Source organism: Choristoneura fumiferana, chromosome 26 (assembly GCF_025370935.1).
Source record: "Choristoneura fumiferana chromosome 26, NRCan_CFum_1, whole genome shotgun sequence".
NCBI lineage: Eukaryota > Metazoa > Arthropoda > Insecta > Lepidoptera > Tortricidae > Choristoneura > Choristoneura fumiferana.
The window spans coordinates 10,003,266-10,021,735 of NC_133497.1; the positions used below are offsets into that span (position 1 = coordinate 10,003,266).

General features: G+C 37.8%; 3 protein-coding genes across 4 annotated transcripts in view; 1 reads left to right on the forward strand and 2 right to left on the reverse strand.

The window, feature by feature from the left end:
- LOC141442754 (cytoplasmic dynein 2 intermediate chain 2-like) overlaps window positions 1–18,470 on the forward strand; it is a 167,481-nt gene that overhangs the window by 8,851 nt on the left and 140,160 nt on the right. The window lies entirely within an intron of this gene.
- LOC141442856 (dnaJ homolog subfamily B member 14-like) lies at window positions 902–12,957 on the reverse strand. Of its 2 annotated transcripts, XM_074108000.1 has the most exons (5): window positions 12,471–12,957; window positions 10,117–10,226; window positions 5,514–5,640; window positions 4,041–4,141; window positions 902–2,784 (listed from the first exon to the last, which is right to left on the reverse strand). In XM_074108000.1, the coding sequence occupies exons 1-5, from the start codon at window positions 12,796–12,798 to the stop codon at window positions 2,713–2,715; spliced, it is 738 nt and encodes a 245-aa protein (XP_073964101.1). In that variant the 5' UTR covers window positions 12,799–12,957; the 3' UTR covers window positions 902–2,712. The 2 variants fall into 2 exon arrangements, with proteins under 2 accessions (XP_073964101.1, XP_073964102.1); XM_074108001.1 differs by lacking the exon at window positions 5,514–5,640.
- The window catches only part of LOC141442787 (dnaJ homolog subfamily B member 14-like), a gene marked incomplete in the record, with an annotated part of 62,822 nt that continues 60,482 nt past the window's right edge, over window positions 16,131–18,470 (reverse strand). Inside the window, 1 exon segment of the mRNA XM_074107905.1 lies at window positions 16,131–17,876. Within this exon segment, the coding sequence (XP_073964006.1) occupies window positions 17,808–17,876 (69 nt within the window).

Genomic DNA, 18,470 nt, shown 5'->3' on the forward strand with positions numbered 1-18,470 from the left:
TAGTTAGGCTTTGAACAAATGAGAAAACGTTTGATGCACCAACTGAATATTTACTGATAAGATAATACAGATTAATCGCGACAGAAAAGAGAACGTTATTTTTTTTTTTCATGTAACACGTATTTTAATTCCGTCTAAAGTTATGAAAAAAAAGGAAATAAATTCTTGAGTCCAATTCGGACCGTGCGACGTCAAGCGCGCGCACTCGAAAGTTAACCAATGAGCTTCCAGTGCGCGCGCACGACGTAGCACGAACCAATCATGGTTAACCGTTCGCGCCTGTCATGAAACCCGCCAAAGTAATGTCCATAAGTTCAGTCCGGTGAATTAATTTTTGATGAGTAAATTAAAATGAAGAGTTTAAATGATGAATTTATATCTGACTTTACGCCGCCTTACGTCCTTCACGAAGTACACATTGTCAGTGACAAACTCAACGCTGAACAAAATACGTGAACTATAATATACATAACTAAGTTAATAAACATCTTAAATTGATAGAATAATCTACTTCTACACACATGGATATTATAACATCTACCGGTATGTCTTATTCTTATTTATTTGCTTTTATCTATTAGAATTAGTGATCCAATTTTGATTAATTTACAGTTCCAAAGCTAAAAAATCTCAGATTTACGGTAACTTTTTGTTAACAGCTGGTAGATTAGATACATAATACATATACTTGATGATAATTAACTATTACACGGATTTATTCACGGGTTGCACTGATATTTAGCATTATAGGAGCGTGCAGGAGATAAGGACTAGCCAATATAAGTGTGGAAAATGTCAAGCAAAAAGGACTAATAATTAATCATAAAAAATCACGATACTAAACATAGTCTCCTTTACTATCATTAGTAGCTGTAGCTGTTCTAATCTTCTGACTCAATGATCGTTATGAAAGATGGTTTAATAAAGTGTATACGTTAACGATTTTGGTTTGGCGTGCATATCGGTATGTATATCTACTGCCTGCTACTGTAGTAAAAGGAGTATGGCAAATAAATGATGTAGTCACTGCCTCGATTTTTTTCCTCGCTTAATGCATTGTAAAACGTTGTATGATATACGTGTCGAAAGTAGGAAATTCCCAACTCGTGCCGGCTCAAAACACTCGCTTCGCTCGTGTTTCAAGTTCTCCGCCACTCGTTGGGAATTGCCTACTTTCCGCACTTGTATCATAAATAACTATTATCTACACCCATATAGTAAATCCTCAATTATGCGTTCAAAAACCATAGGTAATGACCAGCATTACGACATTGGATTCTAATATGAACACGGCTGTATCGTCATTACGATACAGGAGTCTGTATCCGCGACCACGTGCAGCAGCAGGTCGTCGCGGGCGCAGCTCGTGGGGCAGACATACCTACCTAGTTAGAGTTAATGCAGGTCATTCTCAATGGTTCGCGGAACACATGATAGAGGATTTAATATATGGATATATAGATAAAATATTGTATGCAACTGTACGTAATTAGGCCTTAAAACACTCATGTGACCCTATTATGAAACTCGGCTACGCCTCGTGTCATAAACCCACACTCGTGTTTTAAGGACCCCTATTACGATACAGTTGCATAAAATACTATTATTCTTAAGCCACATTTAGATAACCCATGAAAATTACTGCGGGGACATTACATTGGAGATATTACATTACTTTATCATTTGTATGGGGTGTCAAAAGACCGCTGCACATTGCTTCGGGACAGGGACCCTGTTAACGCGTTCACTGCCACCTGACTTCCACAGGTGCCGCCGACGCACATGTGCGTTCAAGATGTATGAATAATTATGACAGCTGCACTGGATTAAGTTCCGAAAACGCATATGTGCGTCGGTGGCAGTGAATGTGTTAATAATACAGATACATCGATTCACGTAATCATATTGTTTTTAATTATCTATGCAACTTAGAAAACTTGAAAAATCCCCTACATTATCATTTCAAACTTTAGTGCCTCGAAAACGGCTGAACCGATTCTTATCAAAAATAGCTACCAAACGTTTAAAAAAGCCGCATCAACATTGGTCCATCCGTTTCAGAGCTATATACCACAAACAGCCGTCACATTGGCGTCAAGCATAACACCCCTCTTTTAACGTGGGGGGTCAAAATAGGTCACAATGAATTTAATTCATTTACATGTTGTTTTTTTTAAATATAGCTCTGTCAATTGGAGGACAATTTTGCCAGGTTTAGCCGTTGTACGGTATAAAAATTCTAGAAAAATGAAATAAAAATAAAATTCATTTATATATTTTAAAACATTGATTGAATTGTTCCTGATTCGACGTATTACTGTTTCGTCGGATTCCTGTTTCATCGCATTCCTGATTCATCGTATTCTTGTTTCGTCGAAATTATCTATATAAAATCAAATCTATCATGCAGTAAACCAGTATTTATCAGAAAGGAAGATTCGTTCAAATACAAAAGTAGTCACGGTAATTGCATAGTTTCATTTGATATTGAAAATCCGACGAAACAGGAATCCGAAGAAACAGGATAACGTACGACGAATCAGGGACAATTATTCATTATTTTTAAAAGTGTTCAGTTTGACGCGGACGATCTATGTTTTAATTTTTTGTTCGTATTACAGGCCACACCCGGTGTAACCTTTAGGCTCAGATTCGCGATATGAAAAAGTTTGAAAAACACTGCTTTAGACTGTTGCTGTGTTCACAGGGTGTCTAGGCTTGTCTCTGTTCTTTTATTGTACGCTTTTTGCCTTCTCTTCCTTCGTCGACTGACCTCCCGGATATCTGCGGGCAACAGCGTTAGAGTAAATGTCCAACATTTTTTTCCAAATTACCGTTTCGGCAAATATACCTAATTATAAATCGTGGGCGTCGCAGAGGTAGAATCAATTTTTATTAAAAAAACATTTTGAATATAAGCTTTTGCTGATTGTACTTTTTATGACTGTATAAGTACTTGCATTGTTTTCCACATCAGTTTCAGAAACTATGTTCCACATGTATGAAATGGTACGAGTAGCAAAACACGTTTTGCTTGCCATTATTCTGTTAGTATATTTAGTCTATTGTGTAAAGAAATAGAGTCGATAATCTATGTTAAGTTAACGCATTCACTGCTACCTGACTTCCACAGGTGCCACCGACGCACATGTGCGTTCAAAATGTATGAACAATTATGACAGCGGCGCTGGGCCAAGTTCCGAAAACGCATATGTGCGTCGCTGGCAGTGAATGCGTTAACCTTCCAAGGCTGTTAAATTCTGCTTTTACTACGACATCTAGTAGTATTGTGGATTGGCTCACTTCAAAATGTTTAAATAAGGAATATTACTGCAATTTTCTCCCGTCAGAGTGCAGCACTAGCACAAAACCGTAAACAGTTTTTTGAGTATCTTAAATGCCATAATAGCATAATATAATTTCAATTATTTTTTTGGAAATATAGCTCTATCGTTACTATCGATTTAAATATCATGTTATTGTGTTACTAATAAATATATCATGATTTCTATAGGTACTAATACTCTTTGGTCATGATCTGTCATGGCGACAAAATATAAAGAGAACTGACGTTGTCGATTCGATTTGTAGCATTCGAACATGGCGGATGTAGACGATATCTAATTTTGGTATTTCTGCTTCTTTGGCTAGTTGAAGTATAATTTTGATAGTGTTTTATGCGACGATTAACCTTAACAGTGAACAGTGATCACAAAATTCTATATTGCTCTCGTGTCTGACATTTTTTAATGCGCAAGTGGTCTCCGCGTGGTTTCTGGAATTTTGCTATCAAGTTGCAAAAACTACAATCACCGTACAACATGCATAAGAAGAATATTATTTATCTTTAATTTAACTGACATTGGCCCAAGCCTTATGGCCGCCATTAAGAGGAATAAATAAATAAAAAACTGACGTTGTCATGGAGGACTGCGCTAGTGTCGCCCCCTGCGCAGAGCTTTGCGTAAGCCCTCGGGTCGGTATTTCCATGTCGGTATTATCCGGGCCGGTAAATAGAATCACCCTCGGCGGAGACTTACCTCCTGGAAGGCGGAGTAGAGGGCGTAAGCACCGACGCCCACCAAAGCCACCCCCGCGGCCCCCAGCAGCCACGGCATCGTCTGCTCCAGCGTGGGCAGACCTGTATAGGAAACATAATTATAATACTAGCTTTTGCCCGCATGCATAATGATTTTGCGGCATACAATGAAATTTAATTAATTGACAAGATTTCATTTTTTGAACACCTGTAAATTACTACAGGAATCGAAAGAGTTTTGCCTCCTGAACATGGGAAAATATTTATTATAATTTATTTCTCCATATTTAAAAAAATACAAAAAATATATATATATATCTGAATTTGCCAACACTACCACAGAATAGATATGATTCCTTTGCTTTTTGCTCCTCATAATTTTGAATTTTGACAACTTCTACGTCAGATTTACGTGATCTTTTTTTTTAATAGAGACTAGACAAAAGTAATGGATCTATTGTGTGGTAGTTTCGGAGTTATGCCCTTTTAGAATAAGCACATCTTAATTTTTTTTTTATAAATTCATTAATAATCGTAGCGATTTTTTTTAAAATATCAGCGTCTTTCTCTTTCCAACCAGAATACAGAGAACGAATCAAATTATAGTCTTAGAAATCTGAAATCTTGTCAATTAGATATTTATTAAGAAAAATCTTTTCTTCGAGCTTTCTGCTCAGCAAGTGTCTATAACATCATCAAAGTTTAAAGATCGGGCCATAGAATTTTCAATAGACAGAATAGCCAAAATAAAATGAGTCAATAAACAAAATGAGGAAATTCCCCGCGCGGGTGACACTCTTTCCCGGTCCGGATAATACCGTGATGGAAATACCGACCCTATTTTTCGTGTACACGCCCATAGAAGCTCCTTTCAGTTTCTATGGCCAAGGGCGAGTACACAAAAAACAGGGTCGGTATTTCCATGTCGGTGTTATCCGGGCCGGTAAAGTGTCACCCACCCGCGCTGCCGACGTACCGCGACAAAATGTAGAAACCAATGGATGCGTTCTAAAATTGATCAACATCTTTTTGTTTAGGATCTGTTGAATAAATGCTTAACGATCAACTTGAAATGAGGGCTATCGTTTTTTGTCTCACTAGATGGCGCACAGTTGCGTGAGGTTTTTAAGTATGTCTTTCTACTAAGTCTGTTAATACGGGCGTGAAAACAAAGTTTAGATTAAAATCATATTTTATACATCTTAAAACCGTACCATAAAAATATCGAGCATGCCACAGTGTTGCATAGTCCCCGTTTTGTTCGGAAAAAAGGGAAGACAAAGGTTTCCGAAAGACAAAACTATCTAAAAATTAATGTCAGATATTGCAAAATATTCACAAAATTATTCTAATTATAAATAAACCCGCGTAGCTCACCCAAAAACTATGAGATTTGACATTTCGGAGACATCACGCTACACTAGCGCCTCTAGCGGCGAATTCATACGCGATAGCCCTCATTAGTTGCACTCACTGTCGGGGTCGAAGAAGGTTTTGAACATCTCCTCGGAGCTGAGGTCGCGGAGCGCGTCACGGCGCCGCCGGTCGTACTCCAGCCGCGACTTGGGCACAAGCAGCACCGCCCCCGCGTTATTCACAGCCTTTAAACGACGGTTCTTTAAAAATAGATTGTACAACAAGAGCATAAAACGAGTAATTTTACCCGAGACGTTAATTTAGCCACCTGAGCCGTCTCGGCGAGGGTGGATAGATACGTCGAGGGGAAAATGGGTTTAATGCTCGAGTATTACACTGCTTTTCATTTAGATGGCGAGAAAATGAAATATCAACATTGGAAACAATTGTTAACTTACTATGTACCTTTTATTGTTCATGCATCATTATATAATTATATTTTTTTAGTTTTGTTGATCTATTTTGATTGATTTTAGTTTTATATAAATTAAAAATTATTAAAAAATACTAGCTTTTGCCCGCGGCTCCGCCCGCGTGGTATTCGGTTATCGCACGCTGTACCCTTTGGGAACTGTGCATTTTTCCGGGATGAAAAGTAGCCTATGTCACTCTCGGGCTTATAAACTATCTCTATGCCAAAAATCACGTCGATCCGTCGCTCCGTTACGGCGTGAAAGACGGACAAACATACACACAAACACACACTTTCGCATTTATAATATTAGTATGGATATGTAGAAACTTCTTTGTTTGTGGCTGTTTAAACCTGATTGCCTTGGTCTTAGACGAAGATTTTACTTTATGCACTAGAGCATAAAAAGTTATTTTACTTATGTCACCTAGATCCAGCATAAACACCACTTTACGAGCATGAGAAGTGAAAAATAGGTTTTTAATAGGCAGTGTCCATCAGATATCGAAACATGATCTCTAATCCTACTAATATTATAAATGTGAAAGTTTGTGAGTGAGGGAGTGAGTGACTTTGTGAGTGAGTGAGTATGTTTGTTACTTCTTCACGCTGAAACGGCTGTCCAGCCAGGATTTGGATGAAATTTTGCAAAAAGATAGTTTATAACCTGGATTAAAACATAGGATACTTTTTATCCCGATATTCCCACGGGATAGGGATAAAATCTCGAACTAATAACCGCTGGGCTTAGAGTCATGAAATTTGGTACGTAGATAGCTGTATATCTGAAATAACACACAGGCTACTTTTTATCCCGATATTCCCACGGGATAGGGATAAAATCTCGAACTAATAACCGCTGGGCTTAGAGTCATGAAATTTGGTACGTAGATAGCTGTATATCTGAAATAACACAGGCTACTTTTTATCCCGATATTCCCACGGGATAGGGATAAAATCTCGAAATAACAACCGCTGGGCTTAAAACCGCTGTCATGAAATTTGGCCCGGAATTTCAATTCAACTGCTGTATGTAATGATTTACGCGTGCGAAGCCGCGGGTAAACGCTAGTATCTTAATAATAGAGTGCATGCGCCGATATATTTAACCACCAAGATACAAGTAAGTCTTACTGGCACCTGAGGTATTCCATGTTAGGCCTCTAGGTTGGCAACGCATCTGCAATACCCCTGGCGTTGCAGATGTTTATGGGCGGTGGTGATCTCTTACCATCAGGAGACCCACTTCCTCGTTTCCCATCCAGTCGAATAAAAAAAATATATATATATATATATATATATATATATACTAGCTTTTACCCGCGGCTTCGCACGCGTAAACTATTCGGTGTGGTAGCTGCAATTGAAATTTTCGGGATTTTACAAATTCCCCTAGAAATTTCCAATATTTATATCGTGGTCTTCATTGAGGTTGTGTTGTGAATAACTGTACAAAATTCAAGACTCTAAACCAGTGCTGAAGTTTCAAAATTTTTCCCTATCCAAATTCAAATTCAAATCAGTAAATAGGCCGCAATGAGCACTTTTACACGTCATTTTTTATACTACCAGCGCTTTCGGAAAGACCATCATTGCCAAGCAGAATGCGTCGCAAGAAACTTGGCAGAAAGTCATTTTTTCTAAATAAAATAATTACAAATAAAATACTTATAAACTACAGTATACAATTAAAGAAAAAAAGACGAAATAATAATAATAATAATACAGGGATGTATGGGGTCCCTTAGTTACAAAACTATACCGTGGGAATATCGGGATAAAAAGTAGCGTACTTATGTGTTATTCCAGACATACGGCTACCTACATCCAAATATCATGCCTCTAAGCCTAGCGGTTGGTATTTCGACATTTTATTCCTAGGTATCCCGTGGTAATATCGGTTCAAAAAGTCGTCCATGTGTTTTTCTAGACATCCAGCTTCCTACATACCAAATTTCATGACTCTAAGCTCAGCGGTTAATATTTCAAGATTTTATCCCTATCCCGTGGGAATATCGGGGTAAAAATAGATTGTGTTATTGCAGAGGTCCAGCTACGTACATACCAAATTTCATGGCTTTAAGCCCAGTGGTTGTTATTTAGAGATTTTATCCCTAGGTATCCCGTGGGAATATCGAGTCAAAAAGTCCCTTACGTGTTATTTCAGACGTCCAGTTACCTACATACTAAATTTCATGACTAAGCCCAGCGGTTATTATTTCAAGATTTTATCCCTATCCCGGGGGAATATCGGGATAAAAATTAGCCTATGTGTTATTCCAGAGGTTCAGCTACCTACATACCAAATTTCATGGCTCTAAACCCAGTGGTTGTTATTTCGAGATTTTATCCCTAAGTATCCCGTGGGAATATCGAGTCTTAAAGTCCCTTACGTGTTATTCCAGACGTCCAGCTACCTACAAACCAAATTTCATGACTCTAAGCCCAGCGGTTAATATTTCAAGATTTTATCCCTATCCCGGGGGAATATCGGGATAAAAAGTAGCCTATGTGTTATTCCAGAGGCCCAGCTATCTACATACTAAATTTCATGGCTCTTGGTCCTGCGGTTGTTATTTCAAGATTTTATCCCTAGGTATCCCGTGGGAATATCGAATCAAAAAGTCACCTATCTGTTATTCCAGACGTCCAACTACCTACATACCAAATTTCATGACTCTAAGCCCAGAGGTTGTTATTTCGAGATTTTATCCCTATCCCGTGGGAATACCGGGATAAAAAGTATTCTATGTTTTAATCCAGGTTATAAACTAACTTTTCGCCAAATTTCATCCAAATCCGTCCAGCCGTTTCAGCGTGAAAGAGTAACAAACATACTCACTCACTCACTCACTCACTCACAAACTTTCGCATTTATAATATTAGTAGGATATATTATTGTAGCTGCTAGCTCGCAGACCACGCCTCCTTTTGGAGGCGTGGTTATGATCGCGGATACCCTCGCGAATTGCGCCTATGTAAACTTGTATATATTAGATCATTTTTGTAAATAAACTCTCTTCTTCTAAACTCCAATCTAATAGGGTCTTTTACTTACCTGCTACCAAACATCCCTAAATTATTATTATTAATAACAGCTGAACGGATTTCCATGAAACTTTGCGTACAGATAGACAAAGATGTGCATTGAGACGTAAGATACTTATCCCGTTAATGCGTTCCCGTGGGATAATATACAATACAATATACGTTGGAGTCGTTTCCGAGATTCTGATTATATACCTAATATATAAAACTCACGTCACAGTGTAACCAAACTCCTCCTAAACGGCAATTAGGAAGTAATCTATATTTCATACTTCTACGCAGCGACAACAGCTATAAACAGCTATGGCGGCCGATCGTAAAATCCGCCAGATCACAAAATTCCTAGGCAAACAAAATGGCGCCATTTCATGAATTGGCTAAGGGACATCCGCCATATCGTTCAAAACTTACCGTTTAACGATTTGCCTAGTGACGTTTAGATAAATCATGAAATTCCTAGGCATATCATGAAACGCCGCCATTTCATGATTTGGCCAGTTCAGGCAGATCTTCCTGGTACTTCGCCGGTCGCTGGCGCCATTTCATGATATGCCTAGGAATTTCGTGATCTGGCGGATTTTACGATCGGCCGCCGACATATATAGGTATATATTATATTATATGCATTGTCACCGGACTTACATAAGTATTTCAAATTTCATCTAAATCTCATATTAAAGCAAGTGGTACAAAAATGATTCTGCTCCAACAGAACAACTTAGACGTCACTTTTTTTCGTCAAATACCATATTATCATCATTTCACCATATGGCTGACCGCTGATGCTTACTTTCGGGTTATTCCCACCTGTTACCACCAATTTTTACCAGTGGTAACAGCTGGGATTTTTTTTCCCATGTGTTAACACTAAAGTACTCAGTGGTAACTAACTACTGACATTTTTTCTGGGAATTACTTTAGTGGCAACAGATAGGAAAAATATTCGCGATAAGGTTAAATGGCTCCATAAATATTGAATAGAATAGAACCTTTTTTAATATGTTGACAATAAACTGCTGAAAATTAAAATGAAGTTGATGGTAACTAATTGGATTTTTTCCCATCTCATACTTACTAAAGAACTTGGTGGTAACTACTGGGAAAAAAATCCCAGTTGTTACCACCAATTACTTTAGTGGTAACAGATGGGAATTTTTATTCCCCCTAGTTACCAGTGGTAACAGGTCGGAATAATCCTTACTTTCATAGCGTCAGTGGCTCCAGGCGCTGGATTCTTGTCAGGATGGACCTCCCGAGCAATATTCTTGACCGCCCTCTTGATGTCAGCCTCGGTAGCATCTGTAGGTACACCTGCAAACATAGAGGATAAGGTAAGGACCATTCACTACCACAAGACTGGCCAGCGAAAGTTGTCCACGCATTGTTTACGAAACTTTAATCTGGTATCATTTTTGAGACTGTCAAAATTGACATTGTCATTCTAGCCCGGCTTAGATAATTTTGATACTTCTGCTATAAGAAATAAATAAATTATTTTTTGTTTAATTCAACCTCCTACCACCCTCAAAATGCAAAGTTAGAAGATATTATTCAATGACAATTTTGTCCAAATTGATGCGTCTGGACTGTTCGTAAATGGGCACTGACAAGGTCATAAAATTTACCAAGGGACTCCTAAAGTGCATCATCAACTTTCACACATTACTATATCAATTTTGATGCAGCTTGAAGAGTCCCGAGTATAATTTAATATCTGGAAAATTTAAATAATATTATTATCTAAATATCAACATTGTTTAATCAGTGTACAACAAGTGTTGTCAGCCTCATTTTTTTTAATTGGCCGTGGTTTTTCGTGGACGCTTTTGCTGGCCAGAGTCCATGTTAATCACACTGTTGATGGATGAAGGCTTCTGTTGCCTACGCATAAACATACTTGTTGGCAACGGAACATACTTAAATAATATAATAATAATAATAATAATAAATAATAATAATAAATAATAATATAATGACCTGGATAACTCACGTCTTAAATCGAGTTTAGCTCGACATGTTTCGGGCTAATCCGTAGCCTTCGTCTTCGGAGCAAACTCGATTTAAGACGTGAGTTATCCGGGTCATTATATTTAGATACATACTTAATTAAATACATTTATTAAACACCCAGTTGAAAGCAAACATCATATTTTTTATACAAATACAGCTATTTGTATAAAAAATATGATTTTGCTCAGGGCAGCCCCTGATAGATAGATAGATATATATATAAAAAACTTTATTTCCACAACACATACACGGCTGGGATCAAACAGTTAAAAAACGTATATTGACACAAGTAAAATACAACAAAATGTTTTCTGTATCGCAAACCAAATTAAAATAAATAAATTATATTACAACACAAAAGTAGTTGTATTATATTGTTATAACAACCAACTGTGTTTAACAACCAAATATTGCTGTCCTTCCAAGTCCGTTGTAAAGGTTTTGACTTTATAATAAATTCAGGGATCCAATCACACATAAAGACTGAGAAATGAAAAGTTCAAAAGCTCAACTAGTGTTTATGAACATCGGAGGTTAGTTACAACACTGTGCCTGTGTCTGAATCAACCTTCAAAATACACTACTTATCTAGAGTAGACATGAATCAATCGAAGACCTTAATTCATAGTAATAACAGGGTATATTTTATGTAGACATATTAACAGATAAATCCAGTGTGTCATAATTATTCCAAGTTAACCACATCTGATGTAAATGTCCTAAATATGATGCAATGCAACATATTACAAATGAACTTTATTGTTAATGCATGTTTCAAGTTAATATTGTAGTGAATAAAGACTATTAGCCCTATAATGTGAATAAAGTTTCTATCCATAATCTGTTCCAACAGCAGGCGAATACTTACTATGGACAACCTTTTGCATGTATCTCTCAATGTCATTCTAAAACATTATACAAGTTTTACTGTCTTGAGTGTCCACTAACAGGCCATTCTTTGAAAGTTTGTACTAAGAGCAATTAATAAGTAAGTGGAGGGCTGCCATCTCTAAAATTTGGCTACCAGGACAAGACGCGTGAAACCCCCGGATTTTGGAGCCCAAAACCCGGACATGTCAACAGGTTTAGGTTTTTATTAAACTTGGTCAGTAGGTATAATAAAATATAGGCCAATCAAATAAGATCCTTATAAAACGATTTACAGCTTGCTGGAAATTAATTCTTCGATAAATTCTAATTGCATTGGTCTAAAAATCAGAAATATTTTCAAACCCGGACTACAAATGAAACCCCGCCCAGACGCTCCCCAGACGCCCTTTAAACTAGGACAAATCCGGGGAAACCCGGACGGATGGCAGCCCTAAGTAAGTGCATCAGACAAAATATATACTACTTCAATGTTCTTTCGCCTGCCGTTGGATTGTGCAACAGACAAATTAATAGAATATAGGCTAGTTCCGGGGTGCAATGAAAGATTCCCGTTTGTTATTTTGTAGTAGGTATTTTACTCTCATTTTTTATTCCAGATTATTAGTTTTATTACTTCACAGTGGGATATTTCATTAATTTGTTTAATGAACTTACCCAGAATTTCGTAATAGTCTTTCAACTGCAAAATACTTTGGACTGCTTTCAGCTGCTCCGGTGAGTAGCTTGGTTCTGTCGTCTCCTGTCTTGGCGCTCTGTTCTCCAACTCCTCAGAACTGCTACTCCTTGGCGGTGGCTTCTGGGCATCTCCAGAGCCTCTCGCAGCCCTCACCTTTTCCAAAAACTTCTTCGTCCGCTCGCTGGGATGCAATTTTTCAGCTTTTAATAGATATTTTTCTGTTTTTTCAGCATCTCCTGCTGCAAAAGCTTCCTTAGCTCTGCTGATGTACTCGTTTGCTTTGTTTAGTTTTGATTCAGTATTCATTTTAAAGCCGTTCTTAATAAAATACTTGGTATTTTAACAGCAATAACGAACGTATTATATTAATTGAACTAATTTTATTTTAAAACACAAAGATTTTAATATTTAAACAAAAAACACGGCTAACAGCGGCGAAGGCACGTAGTGAAAGGGGGAGAGGATATATGTCAAAATGCCACGTTCAAATGTCACTTTTGGCGGGAATAATGGTTAGTGAATCCCCCAAAAAGGGACAAAGTGTTGCCAGTGGTAAAATTTTGAATTCTCCGAAAGTCTAGTGAAATTAGGGGATAAATAATTTAAATTAAATTAATTTTCAATTTCTAATTACTAAAATACATAAATGTAGTTTGTTAGTGACAACAAGTAAATCTACGAATAACGTGAGCAAGAGAAATTAATTAATGCTGTATTACTAACTTTTGTAGTAGGTAACATTTCTTACTTTTATTGTCTTTTTATTTATAAACAAACAAATATAATACATACAATAATTAACAGAAATAAATAAAAAAGAACTAAATTAAGTCTTGCAAGTCACGTAGTGAATCAAAACTTCACAATTTTTACATACCTACTATCCATGTTTCAGTTACTAAAGTAATGACAGTAAACCCAGAATTTTCCTCAAACAGTTAGGCACTAAAATATCCAATTGACGTAAACAAGATCCCTTATTATTTGGGGAATTCTTAATAGATTGGCAGCCTAATAGCATTTTTTATTTATTTATTATGTGCCGTAGCCCGGGTGACACTCTTTCCCGGCCCGGATAATACCGGAATGAAAATACCGTCCCTGTTTTTCGTGTATTCGCCCATTGAAGCTGCTGTCAGTTTGTATCGGCGTTTACACAAAAAACAGGGCCGGTATTTCCATGTCGGTGTTATCCGGGCCGGTAAACTTGGGAAAGAGTGTCAGCACAGCACAGAATATATAATGGTGTCAGTGTCAGTGTCACCCGCTACCCGCTAGGCCGATTTGATTTACACGATTTACTATTGCAATTTCTCCAAAGAGTGTACTATTGCACTTGCAGAATAGAATCAATTACATACAATGCAAAACCACTGGCAAACATTAGTGTCAAACTTGTAAAACCCAAAACCAGTCGGTTTTTAATAAATAATTTCAACAATTTCAAAAACCCCTTTCGAGTCGGTGAATAAAACGTCATATAATTGAACAATTCATTTATTTATAAACTGTTATAGAACATTGATTAAATTTGTTACTAATAATAACATTTGAAACTTACAACTGTTACTTAAAACAATTTCACTAATAAAATTAACTATAAATGTACCCTATTTAACTTCCTAAGGCCAAAGTCAAATTTTCGATTTATCAACATCAGTTTGTTTATAATTTTATGATAGTTTGATTTAAAATTACAATAAGTCCTTTATAAAGGACTCTGGGCGTTAGGAGAATAGAAAAGCAACGCGTGTGCGTGTGTGTCTATGTGTGTATTAGTGATGTAACGAATATTCGCATTCGCAAAATTTCTGCGAATGTTTTGCGAATATGAATATCAGAAAAAAATACAATTATTAGATAAAAGTAGGTTAATTAAATCAAAATACATTTACATACATTTATTTACATTTTGTTTTTATACAAAAAAAAATACCTTAACCTTGTAATCACATTATCAGTTTTCACTTAACCATTTGGTATTAAGTATTTATTTATTTACTTCGCGATGCGTTCGTATAAACTCGGTAATTCTCGGAACAAAATACAAACAGAACGCACTTCGTTCGAACGAGACTGCCATAGACAATTTGGCGCCAGAACGAATATTCCCATTCGCGATTGTTCGAAAAATGACATTTGTTACATCACTAGTGTGTATGTGTGTGTGTGTGTGTGTGTGTGTGTGTGTGTGTGTGTGTGTGTGTGTGTGTGTGTGTGTGTGTGTGTTTGTGCGTGTACTAGAGTAGAGAGCGTTTAAAACAGTATTATTACTTTGAAGATATATTAATAGAATAAAGATATGTTATTACATTATATATAACAATATATTTCTGTTTCTATATATGACGTATTTTTGAATTTTGTTAATATGTACCTACACATGCTTCATTTGAATCCATCAATAGCAATAGGGCAATAGCAATCCATACTTGTTATAGGCTGTTAACACGTTCCGCCTCAGTGACACGTTTGTGACTTTTTTAGTCCTTACTCCTACGCCTGACACGTATTTGTGACCGCTGTGGGATATGCTCATGCTCTATGCCTTGGGTAAGAGCTTACTGGATCGCCACATTCGGCTCCGGCAACGTTCTGCTAAGCTCTTACGCTATGCCAGCCTTTATTTATTTATTCCTCTTAATGGCGGCCATTAGTCTTGGATAATTTATTGAATCAGGCGTTACTTTGCGGAGGTCCATATCAATGAACTAAAATAATTTCCTTGCTCACCCGCGACCTTACGATAGCTAAGCTTATGCAAAATATGCGTGTTCATGCAGTTCCTCCACCTCCACACTGTAAGAACACGCACAAATCACACAAACCCATCTATCACCACCACCACACTACACTGACGCGTTTCGAACTCAACCAGAGCTCATCTTCAGAGTGACACAACCGTACACCATGCTACCAGTTGTTGTTGTGTCTAACTGTGGAGGTGGAGGAACTGCATGAACACGCATATTTTGCAGAAGCTTAGCTATCGTAAGGTCGCGGGTGAGCAAGGAAATTATTTTAGTTCATTCATAAGTCTTGGGCCAATGTCAGTTAAATTATAGATAAATATATTCTTCTTACGCATGTTGTACGGTGATTGTAGTTTTTGCAACTTGATAGCAAAATTCCTGAAACCACGCGGAGACAACTTGCGCATTAAAAAATGTCAGACACGAGAGCAATATAGAATTTTGTGATCACTGTTCACTGTTAAGGTTAATCGTCGCATAAAACACTATCAAAATTATAATTCAACTAGCCAAAGAAACAGAAATAGCAAAATTAGATATCGTCTAAATCCGCCATGTTCGAATGCTACAAATCGAATCATGCCAGCCTTTAGGCACAGGGCGGACACGCCATACAAAATACGCGTTCTGGAATCTACATAGGCACGACGACGTCTGTACACGCGTCAATGTGTGCGTAAGACACACAGGGCTGACTATCGCAAAACCCTAGTACTATAGGGTATGTAGGTATGGCTTAAATGTGTAAATAAATGTAATCGTTAATCATATATTTTTATTTAAACCTACTTAAAATGTGTCTGTCTATGTATTTAAGCATTATTATTTTACATTACAATAAATATATGACTACAAACTTGAACTAATTATTCGGTACCTATTAGTTATTTCATGTCGTATTAATCGCGATACTTTTAGAAAGCATTATTATTAAGAAAAGGAAGTAGGCAGGGTAGGAACCTCAATTTCTCGCGCGCCCACTGACAAGTTGGCGCTTGCTCGCGGACTCACGGCCACCGAGCCGAGCAATGAACTCCTTTTCTTATCTTTGGCTGTTGACAAACACCCATACAATGCACAGTATATCACCATTTCGCAAAGTTATTGCTCCCGAACTTAGTGCCGTGCGACGGTGCGGCCGACATACATCGCGTTGCGCGCCCGACTGCTTTCCTACGGTTTTCCTACAATCTGCGCTTGAGGGGTGGGGTAACTCGAACCGGTGCGGGGCGGAGCGTGTCCATTCTGTATGCCAGTACCTACTATTATATATTCTGTGCTTTAGGCGATACGAATTATTTTGACACGACATGCGTGTCACTGGCATAGGAGTAAGAACTAAAAAGTCACAGACGTGTCACTGGCACCGGAATGTATTACGTCTGTGACACGTATACGTGTCACTGGCATAGAAGTGACTGCTGTGGGATGTGCGTATTCACAACGTAAGAGCTTACTGGATCGTTGCCGGGGTCGAAAGTGTTAAAACACGTCTCTCCTATAGATTTTATATGGCTAATTATGACGTGACGTCTTTGTCAACTTAATCGACTAGTTATGAAAGGAAATTGGATTCTCAAGGCTTTTAGCCTACAACGTTATATGTTACTGTAACGTTATATTAGTCGCATCTTAGAATTATTGTTTTATAGTGGCATCAACCATAATAGTATGAATGTTCGATACAGCGCCATCTATAGTTCATCTGCTGAAATAGATAGCTTTCTAATTAATAACGCGTGTCGGACGCCCAAAATAGGGTTCCGTAGCCATCACAAAAAAATAACAAGTATCTTCACGGCACTTACGTCCTTTTGTTGAGAAGCGCAGTTTTTCGGCAATAACTCAAAACGGTATATCCGATCATGTTGAAACAAATTTTCGTTGAAATTATTTATTAAGCGTTACCTTTCCATATTTTTTGGACAAACGGTTTACAAGATAGAGGGGGACACAGCTTTTGCTACTTTGGGAGCGATTATTTCCGGAAATCTGCACTTAATCAAATTTTTTTTTGAGAAACCTTAATATCTTTTCAAAAGAGCTGTCTGTCGAACTACGTGCCACACGTTGATGCGAGTTAAAAAAAAATGTTTTTTTTTTTTTTTCAATTTCTGTTACGTGTATGGAGTGCCCCCCCTATAAATATTTATTTTTGTAATTTAACTGCATAACTAAATAGCGGCTTTTACAAAACATCTGTAGTTTTCGAGTAAAATGCCTGCGACATACGGACGGACAGACAGACAGACAGACAGACGGACTTGACGAAACTATAAGGGTTCCGTTTTTGCCATTTTGGCTCCGGAACCCTAAAAAACTGCTGAGGACCTGGGTTCGATTCCCAGCGCTGGTCTGTTTTTTTGATTTTTCAGTGCATCTATGTTTCATATTGTATTTTCGATTTCGATATTTTTGTGAATCCATTTTTCAGACCTCGATCGTCTTTTCTGGATAGAATCTCCATCCCTACAGTGGATGTCTATGGCTGGTACCGGAGTGGCAAGGTTGCAGTTCGTTTCAGAGCAGATCTCTCATAATCTGTTGCCGTCTCCACAGAATCTAGTCTTGTCTTTGTTCTTTTATTCCTCGCTTTTTGCCGGCTCTTCCATCGCCAGATCTTCCGGATATCTGCGGGGAAAAAAACGTTTAAGAACTCCATCACACCCTAAAAGTACACTGTGACGGTCATGGCACGCTACGGTGTAGTGGTAGAGATCTTTTTTCTGCAGGTAGGTCGCAAATGGCTCGTTCGTGTCACCTTTTTATACTACCAGCGCCATTGCCAAGAATGCCCCGCAAGATACTGGCAGTCATTTCACCCGTCAGTTATTTATCATCATCATCCCAGCCTATATACGTCCCACTGCTGGGCACAGGCCTCCTCTCAGAACAAGAGGGCTTGGGCCATAGTTCCCACGCGGGCCCAGTGCGGATTGGGAACTTCACACGCACCATTGAATTGCTTCGCAGGTTTGTAAAGGTTTCCTCACGATGTTTTCCTTCACCGCATAGCTCCTGGTAAATTTCAAATGTAATTCCGCACATGAATTTCGAAAACTCAGAGGTGCGAGCCGGGTTTGAACCACGACCCTCTGTTTGAGAGGCGATAGGTCAAACCACTAGGCCACCACGGCTCTCAGTTATTTATAGTTAATCAATAATCAAATAATTGTCAGTAAATTTTTTTTTTACTTCTGATGCTCGTAAAGTTTGTGTTATGCT

Excerpts from the sequence above, each read along its gene's own strand:
- LOC141442856 (XM_074108000.1), bottom strand. The coding sequence starts at position 12,798 with ATGAATACTGAATCAAAACTAAACAAAGCAAACGAGTACATCAGCAGA. Across the intron at positions 10,227-12,470 it reads AGACTATTACGAAATTCTGG|GTGTACCTACAGATGCTACC; the intron begins GTAAGTTCATTA and ends CTATGTTTGCAG. Across the intron at positions 2,785-4,040 it reads TCTACTCCGCCTTCCAGGAG|ATATCCGGGAGGTCAGTCGA; the intron begins GTAAGTCTCCGC and ends TGTTGCCCGCAG.